Consider the following 9,223-nt stretch of genomic DNA (forward strand, 5'->3'; position numbering starts at 1 on the left):
ATATTTTTTAAAAAAATAGGAAATTCTGATGTTTACTTTTTTCTTATTTTTCCCCAATAACTGGACTACTTCTTACAAGACACTTTTTTTTTCTTTGAAACAGTACCTTATATGTGACCCAGCCTGGTCTAGAATTTATAATATTCCTGCTTCAGTCTCTCAAGGCTATGATTACAGCTGTTTTCTGTCTCCTACATTTGGCTAAAAAAAAAATGTTGTTGCATATGTTGCACAATACTTACTATTGATAGAGAACTAAGGAATTCGTATAAATTCAAGAAACTCAATATATCCTAAAACCTACCAAAGACTGAGTCCCAACATCTGGTAGAATATTTAGAATCCTTCTTTAGTCTTACCAGTAGCAGCGTGGCTCCAAAGGCAAGGCAGAACACCACAGGTCCTGCCAGGTCGGTCTCGTTCATAATGCTGCCGTCAGCCACTCTCAGGGGGTGCAGCACCGTCAGCGTTTTTTGCCAGATGTGATCAAAATTGATACCCAATTCTAAGATAAAGAGAAAAGAAGGAAGTCAGAATTTGTGGTATGCCTTTAGCAGTTTTATAAATTTACCTAAAAGTTTTACATTTGAAAGCTCATTACTCCACAGTATCAAAGACAAATAGCTACTCTTTCTGTTTCAAAATAGTATTCAACACTGGACACTCCTGTTATGAATTTTAGGACTTGTGATGTTTTCTAGAATCAGTGCTGGAACACGACACAGGAACAAAGAAGGTGCAGCAATGGTCAATGATAGTTTACTCTCCTCTGGACCATTCTTCATGCTGCTGATTCCACTGACAGGCATGGTGAAACAGACACACTGTACCTCATATTCAGAGTACAAGAACACGTGGACACAGCTAACAAAAGGATTCTTTTTACCTGAAGCTTCAGGAATACCCATGTACCCCATGGAAGCAGATACAATTATGCCCTAGGCATCTGTGTTCAGATTTCTACAATATTATTTGAGAACCACCATGTTTTATGCAATCAACAGTTCTATTAGTTTATTTCCACACAGAACTATAAATACAATTCTAATTGCTTTCATATCTTCTATGGGCAGAATATAATTAATAATCTGAATAAAAGCTGATGCTCACACTGTTATATTAAATATTACTTCTTCAAAGAAATGGTCCCTTTTGGCCCAATATAATCTCTCCTCTTTATAAGTTCCTGACTAAAGGCTAGCTACTGTTTTTCACAGAGAGGAAAAAATCTCCACCTCAGGCTTTGTTCACAAAACAACTGCAGACCAGGGCATATGCTGGGCACCTCGAGTCTCAAAATCCAACCTCTGACATGCTCTGAAATTCGGAGCTTTGACACAATATAACAGTCAAGCTGTTTTAAGCTAAGGATGGTATCAAGCATTTGTGAGGCCGAGGAAGGGGGACTGCTGCAGGTTTGAGGTTAGCCTTGGCCTCACAGCACAGTCCTGTCTCAGGAAAACAAAGGGAGCGGGTAGCATTTCAGACTTTCCAATTAAGGATGCCAAACCAGTGACGTTTACAGAGATCCTGGAAAATTCTAACTACTTTAAAATGGAAAACACGTCTGGCCTCATGCTTTTCAGACAGCCTGAACCATTCCATCCTACCTTCTAACAAAGGAGGCTCTTCCTCAAAGCTGTCTCCGTAGAATTGCTGAGGTGCAGTCTGAGGATAGGCCTGGGTTGGCTGATAAATTTGCCCCGTGTATGTTTGCTGTGGCTGCATCATGTCTGGAGGGACAAATCGGCCTTGTTGCGAGTAGTCATAGCCAGCATACTGCCTGGATACAAAGAAAATTTCTAAGTTTAACTCTTAGTATTTTAACCAATCGACAGTATTCCCAGATTCTTTTTTTCTTGACAGCTAAAGAATGCTCATTCACTTCCAAACCTCTTCCTAGGGCACCCACAGAGAAAGAGTGCCGAGACCATGACTGACAGGGGGACAAGGGTGTTCTTACAGAGAACCCTCTTGTGGCCGTCAGCACTTATATGTCAGCACATAAGCACAACAACTACCACACTTTTAAACATCAGGGTATCAACAAATAAAAACAAGTCAGGATTATTTTCTTCCCCTAGTGACACTAAGAGAATGTCACAATATATTCTGAAGTAAATGTATGTTGCAGATGATAAATGAAGGTCTGGGATAACAGATGACTATATTTTCCCAATTTGGATACAGATTAAATTATTCTTTCTTACACTTCATAGTATGATAGTTTGCAAATGAGAAAGCCTGTCTAATAAATACCAGTTTCAAACTGGGGGACAGGGACCCAAGCATGTTCTTTGTCACAGCGTTCTGAATATAACACAATGTCCTCAGGTCATCTTGTGTTTGAGTCGAGCTTTAAAATGTTCAAAGTGACTGTACACTTGCTGCCTCACTGGATCTACACCAAATCCCAGGTCTTCGGAAGAACTCTGCACTGGCATTTCAGTGACTAGGACGGAACAGGACTGCACTAGAGAACTATCTGTGAATACCTGTCTTACCACATGTCCAGCATTTCAGTGGACTAATCTAATTATAGACTGAGTGGTATGAAGTTAAAATATTATTTTAAAGATATTTCAAAAAGAAAGTCCTAGAAATATTTAGTCAACTTATTTTTTTTCTTTTTTTTTTTTCGAGACAGGGTTTCTCTGTGGCTTTGGAGCCTGTCCCGGAACTAGGTCTGTAGACCAGGCTGGTCTCGAACTCTCAGAGATCCGCCTGCCTCTGCCTCCCGAGTGCTGGGATTAAAGGTGTGCGCCACCGTCGCCAGGCTTTAGTCAACTTATTTTTGATTACGTGGACTCTGTTACTGTAATAGCAAAAGGAGAGAAATAGCTGTATATAAATATAATGCAACATGTGCATAAAGAGTTACTATGAATCTGTTAAAAATGAAGTAATTTCATGTCTACTGATAAATAACAATCAAGAAATACTAAAAATACCACACTGTATACTTTATAGAAAATAAACATACTTTTTAAAAAATGTTTATTTATTTACTTATTATGTATACAATATTCTGTCTGCGTGTATGCCTGCAGGCCAGAAGAGGGCACCAGACCTGATTAGAGATGGTTGTGAGCCACCATGTGGTTGCTGGGAATTGAACTCAGGACCTCTGGAAGAGCAGGCAATGCTCTAAAACGCTCAGCCATTTCTCCATTTCTCCAGCCCCCCATACTTTTCTTACACTATCTCCAGAGTACACATGTGAACTTCTAACCACAGCTACTGTTAGTAAAGAAACCTGGAACTAAAAAGATGCAGAGTGCCAAATTTTCATATAGACTGCTGTACCTTTAAATATGTTGGGCAGCATTTATTATTTATTGAGATTAGCTGGTGATATAATCCTGACTTGCTGGCAAGTTGTGCCCACCATGCAATAGTGAAATAACGGTTATGGGAATAACTATTTCTGATTGGATATGTGGTCTACACCACAGGCAGGATTTCATGTCTGGTACCATAAACTTGGTCAAAAGCCCATGGCTGGGAAGATCATAGGCTATAGGGGGAACCCAGTACTGTTCTTTTGTTGAAAGCCCATGCTATTAAATTACACTCTGAACATGTATGCTTATACCCATAGACTAGTGCTGCTCAGTTTGGGTGAGAGAAAGTTTTCTTTTGCAGTGAGTAGTGGTCAATGCAGAGACTCAGGACTAGTCGGAGTGCCAAGTGCAGAGAATACTGAGCGCCCAGCTGTGGTCGCACCACCTAGATCAGTCTCCTATCACTCAAGGCTTAGAGAACTTCAGAGAAGGACAGAAAGAATGTAAGACCCAGAACACATGGGAAAGCTGTGAAATTGCTGACTTCTGGATGTGACCTGAGTGTTGCACACATAAGCTGACAGTAGCTGGGGTTACCTGAACAAGCCTGTACAAATTCTAACACGGTCTGGGGAGGGGCCCCTAAGACTCCACCCTTGTTGGCTACTGGCAGCTGACAGCTCAGGGAATAGTCTTTTTTTTTTTAAGGACACACCTACCAGGCAAGTTGTTCATGACCCATGTGCATATGCAGTACTAATTAGACTCTGGATGTTATTAATAACCATAAAAAAGAGGACACGCAGCTGGGAGAGACGACTAGCTGTTCCGAGGAGCCAGAGAAAAGCGGTAAATGGAGATGACCAATACACACTGTACACACGTAACAAGACTTTCAAAGAATAAAAAGGCTAAAATCTAAAAGTCAATTGGCTAATTCTAAAGTAAGCTACTGCGATAAGGAGGTCCACCTGAACTACTGCAAACGTCCTAAACACACCTTTTCAATGTGACTATGTGCAAAGCACTACTTAGTAAGTGCTTAACTGTCTCATATGTCTACAACTCTATGAAATGAGTCTACTGTTGTCCTTACTATGAAGCTATGTAAATTGAAATTTGGGTTAAAATAATTTGCCACTGTGGTGCCACAATTCAAAACCAGGTTATTTAACTCCAGTGACCATCAACTCTTAATAACTAACACCACTTCGCAATCCTTCTTTACACAGATTACTTCAAAGTTACATTCCAAATCTGCAGTTTCCCAGCTTTTCTGGAATGACAACATGCTGATATCTTCTGAGGGGCACACCCACTCACACAAGAACCACCTTTATCAGGGTTAGCTAGTTGAGCAAGGATAACAATTCTCTTTTCCTGAATTAGTATAATATGCGGTTGGGTTGATCTGTTAGTATTTATCAGAGTCCATGACATCACAAGAAAATTTCCACACATATGTTTCTACAAGCTGACTACATAGATTGTAGTTTATTCCTGGGGGAAAGCAAGGAGAAGGAGAGAAGGAGGAATACAAAAAGAACCCAGAGAGAATAGTATGGCTAGCAGTTCTAAATGCTTTAGTCTTAGAGTTCCTTCAGGAGCTTTAATTATCAATATTCACTATTAAGGAATTTAGATGTTTAAAATATTTATTAATTCAGCCAGGTGGTGACACATGCCTTTAAGAGGCAGAGGCAAAAGGATCTCTGTGTTCGAGGCTCACAAAGTGAGTTCAAAGACAGCCAGGACCATGACAAAGAGAAACCATGATTAGAATAAAATAGCTCTGGCAAATCTAGAGCTGACTCCATAGACCAGTCTGGCTTCAAACTCATAGAGATCCACCAGTCTATTGAGTACTGGGACTACAGGTATGCACCAACATATAATATGTGTGTGTGTGTGTGTGTGTGTGTGTGTGTGTGTGTGTGTGTATATATATATTAAATTCTAAACAATAGAAAATCACATGTTAAAACTGTTCCCAATTTCATCAAGAATAAAATGTTCGATTGCTAGGAAGCTATTGAAGATGAACACTAGTTTTCCAAAATCCTCATTTTGTCTAAAATCTTGGGATTGGTTAACAAGTACTAGCAGCTATTTTCCTTGAAACGACAGGTTCATTTAGTAATCTTTGAAAAATTATCTGCGAAGTACAAAATTCTGACTAAACACAGTGTCCATTGTTTCCAATGAATATGGTCCCCCAAAAAGCAAGTGGTTCAATGAGCACATTAAGCAGCCTGTGTATCTTCCTAGAGATAGTGTACTTTCAGTATGGAAGAGAAGTGTTGTGTGACACCCCGCACCAAAAAGACGTGTACTAAGGACCAGGACTGAATAACAATCATATTCTTCTTGCTTCATTGGGGATCCTTAAATGAAACTGCCTTACTCCACCTTCTCAAGCAGGTGGTGAGGACAAGCGCAATACTAGTTCCTTATTCAGATTCAGGGACCAGCAGGACAAACATTATTTCTGCAATGTAAGCGCAACTGTTAATGAAAGGCACAAAATAATGTTGCTATGAAACTACTTCTGAATTTAGAAGATCTCTAAAATGTGTCCTAAGAATCCTGTAGAGCATGGAGTTCACAGTAAGCACCACTGATTACAAACCAGAGGTGCTGCAAGCAAGCCCACTCCAGAGGTGGGGCTGTCATCCCACTTTCCAAATGCAGTGTCAATGAAACAGAACTGTGGGGCTTACTGCTCCCCCATCCTGCCAGGATCTGTTCTCACCAATTTGAGTCACAGTTGATCACAAGCCAAACTGTGTTATGGTATGCATGGTTTTTACAGCGACAGTTTCATAGCAGGCAAAGTAACATATGCTAAATCAGCATTGTCATAAGTTCTGTGTGCCGTTTTAATAAGCAACAGAAAAGATAAAACCTCTTATCACTGGCTATCTACTTATGTTCATAAAAATGGTTCATAAAGATATTATCAGATAAGTTAAAGGTAAAAAATATAACAATTCTCGGCTTCTTAAAAATAAGTGATTGGTATTACTATATAAAAATTTTAGGGGCTTACCTAGAAATCTACACGGGCTCTACTCATATGACATGGTAAAATACAAGTAAGAGGAACTTATAAAATATCAAAGCTGATCTCATGGGCAACTGCAGAACTTCAGCAAGGCTAACAAGTCAAACCTTAAGGCATTCCAGATAGTAGGCTCGCTGAACCTAGACTTTTCCTAACTAAAGTTATCACTGATTTCTGTTAGCAGTTAGCGAAGCAAAAAGAACACGAGTTGGTACGCTGAGATAATATTCAAAATATAAATAGGTGTCAGATCTACTTGCAGGCACGTATAGAAGCAAATAAGTTTATTTTTTCAAGAAAGCATTGGAAGTTCACATGTATTATTGCTTCAGCATTCCTTTTGTTTTTCCAAGCATAATTCATAAACCTGTGTGTTCCAGCTGACAGCTATAGCTAGGTAAAGTATCCCCACTAGGATGAGGCGATGCTTAGTGGCACATGAGTTGGCTACAATGGAAGGAAAGCACTCAGCAACACATAACCGCCGTGTGGGAAGCGACCTCAGACGGTCGTGGAGAGTCACGAGAGGATGGGTCACACGGGCAGGACACAACACTGGAGGAGAGTAACCTGGAAAACTGCACTTCAATTGCACAACTTCTAATAAGTCTAAAGATAAAGGATTATTTGGCCAAAAAAAGGTCGACAGTGTCAGACTCTTCAAAGTTCTGTTGTTTAGGGATTTTTCAGGTGGACTCAGATCAAAGTTACATCCATTTGCTCTCAAATACACAAAGATCTCACTAAAATATATTATTTTCTAATTCTGCCCAGTTAACCAATTTGGAAGAAACAACCCGCATATAGTTGAGAACTTAATAGAAAGAAAAATCCTAATTCATAGAGGGAATTTTTACAAACTCTTTTCATTCAACAGGTTAAGTTGGAAGGTATAACACACACACACACACACACACACACACACACACACACACACACAACTATCTATGCCTCAAATTAAGTAGATTCAAATAACCTTTGGGTTATAAAAAAATAGCCAGAATTTTCTCTGTACTTAAAAACGTTTAGGCACATTTATTTACACATACTAACATAAATACATTCTAGTCGAGTCTGTATCTCATGAACTGACTGGACTCATAGCTTTCCTTTGCTCTTGTCCGGCAAGAGTCTTCATGAAACTGAATTCAAGATCTACGAATGTACACCCATGACACATACGTTGCATGAAGTTATATGCATGTTTATATGGGTATGTGTGACTATATCCATGCAATTCTGGAAACCAGGCCCATCACTGCTGTAAGATTCTCAGAATATAAGACTACCTGAAAAGGGGTAAGCACAAGACATTCCCTTATTCAAGAGGGAGACCAGTAAGATTCATCTCATCATCCCAAGGGACTAAAAACAGGTCTAGAAGAGACTGGCTGAAAGCCTTCAAAATACCCCAAACACCAGAGATTAGAGAGGATCTTATTGTTAACAGTTCAGAACCTAAAGTCTTTGAATTCTCTTCTTCAACCATAAACTGATCACTTCTCTTGTCCCAACAACCATCATACCTCAGTATGAAGAGGAATAAAAATGACTATCAATTGCCACATCAACGTCACCAGGTGACTCATAGTGGGGAGCATACACTGTTAACCTGTGTCACAGAGCTCCTTCAGTAGCTGTTCATAAAGTCTGAAATCACAGACTCACCTACCAAATAAGCTATCAAAAAAACTTTATTTTTTAGTGAATAAATTAGCCTTTTATTCTAGGTACCCAAAGCACCTACCCAAACCACTTGTAAATATTATTTCGACGGGCTATTTATCTTTCTTTGGCACACTAGAAGACTTTCTTTCAGAAAATAACAAATTATAAACAGGCTAACCCCTTCATATGCTAACCAAACATCATATCTTTTTCTAGGCAAAAAGAAGAAGAAGAAGAAAATCACATTCCTGAATAGGACTAAGTTCACATATCCATTTTTTTTTTAAAGGTAGAATCAGGCATTCTGAATACATTCTTCCGCTAATTACAAACTAAGTAAGTTGCCAAAGCTGAAAAGTTACTTGCTGTAGGGTCCTCCACTTCCTCCATAGTCATAGGACTGCTGAGATTGCTCGTCGATGCTGTAACTTGTTTGGTAGAAACCGCTGTTTAAGTTGTCAAAGCCTGACATTGCAAACGATCTGCAACGAGAGGGCAAACACTGTTTACACGCTAGCTCCTGCTTGATTTGCCTGTGGTCTTCTGCTTAAGCGAACGCCCCGAGAAGACAGAAAGCGTCTCTGGAACCGGGATCAACATCTGGAGGAGGTCTGGGGGTGGGGTGGGGATCCCAGGAGACCCTTGGACCCGGGGAGCGTATTCCCGAGACAGTGGCGAGGTCCGGCGGAGGCGCCGCTCCACAGAGATGGAAAACGGGGGCGGCGCGGGCGCGGCCCTGGGTCTTGAGAGAGACTGGGGGGTCTGGGGAAAGACCACAGCCTGCGCTAACAGACCAGGCCGCCGGCTCGCACAACTGATGCCGGAGGCCGAAAGGGGTACAAGGGCCGGGGACACTCACCGAACGCTCCAGCGGCGGCGGCGGCGGCGGCGGCAGCAGCAGCGGCGGCGGCAGCTCCAGCGGCCCCTCGTAACCCCCCAAACAGTTCCAGACCCTGCGGTAGCCTTGCTGCTACGTGTCAGCGGCCAAAGAACTGCTTCCGGGGCACGCCCGCCCGCGCAGGCGTGTTAACGGGCTTTGCGCCGCCGGGTTCGGTTGACCGCCCCGGTTGTACGTGTGCGTGTGCCGGGTGGGGGCGGGATTTACCGATGCGCAGTCCTGATTGATTCGTCCTGTGACGGGCCAATAGGGAGCAGGGAAACTGCTTCCGGCAACTCGGTTGCGGCGGAGACTGGGGCGCGCCGGCGG

The 9,223-nt window shown here is 41.5% G+C and overlaps 1 protein-coding gene across 1 annotated transcript in view; it reads right to left on the minus strand.

The window, feature by feature from the left end:
* The window catches only part of Yipf5 (Yip1 domain family member 5), a 13,533-nt gene extending 4,530 nt beyond the window's left edge, over positions 1-9,003 (minus strand). Inside the window, exons 1-4 of the mRNA XM_005356031.3 lie at positions 8,876-9,003; positions 8,379-8,498; positions 1,611-1,783; positions 360-505 (exon numbers count right to left, since the gene is read on the minus strand). Coding sequence (XP_005356088.1) covers positions 360-505; positions 1,611-1,783; positions 8,379-8,488 — 429 coding nt within the window. The 5' untranslated portion in view covers positions 8,489-8,498; positions 8,876-9,003. The remainder of the gene's footprint in view (positions 1-359; positions 506-1,610; positions 1,784-8,378; positions 8,499-8,875) is intronic.
* Positions 9,004-9,223: the final 220 nt, after the last annotated feature.

The sequence above is a fragment of the Microtus ochrogaster genome, chromosome 18 (genome assembly GCF_000317375.1).
Source record: "Microtus ochrogaster isolate Prairie Vole_2 chromosome 18, MicOch1.0, whole genome shotgun sequence".
Lineage (NCBI taxonomy): Eukaryota > Metazoa > Chordata > Mammalia > Rodentia > Cricetidae > Microtus > Microtus ochrogaster.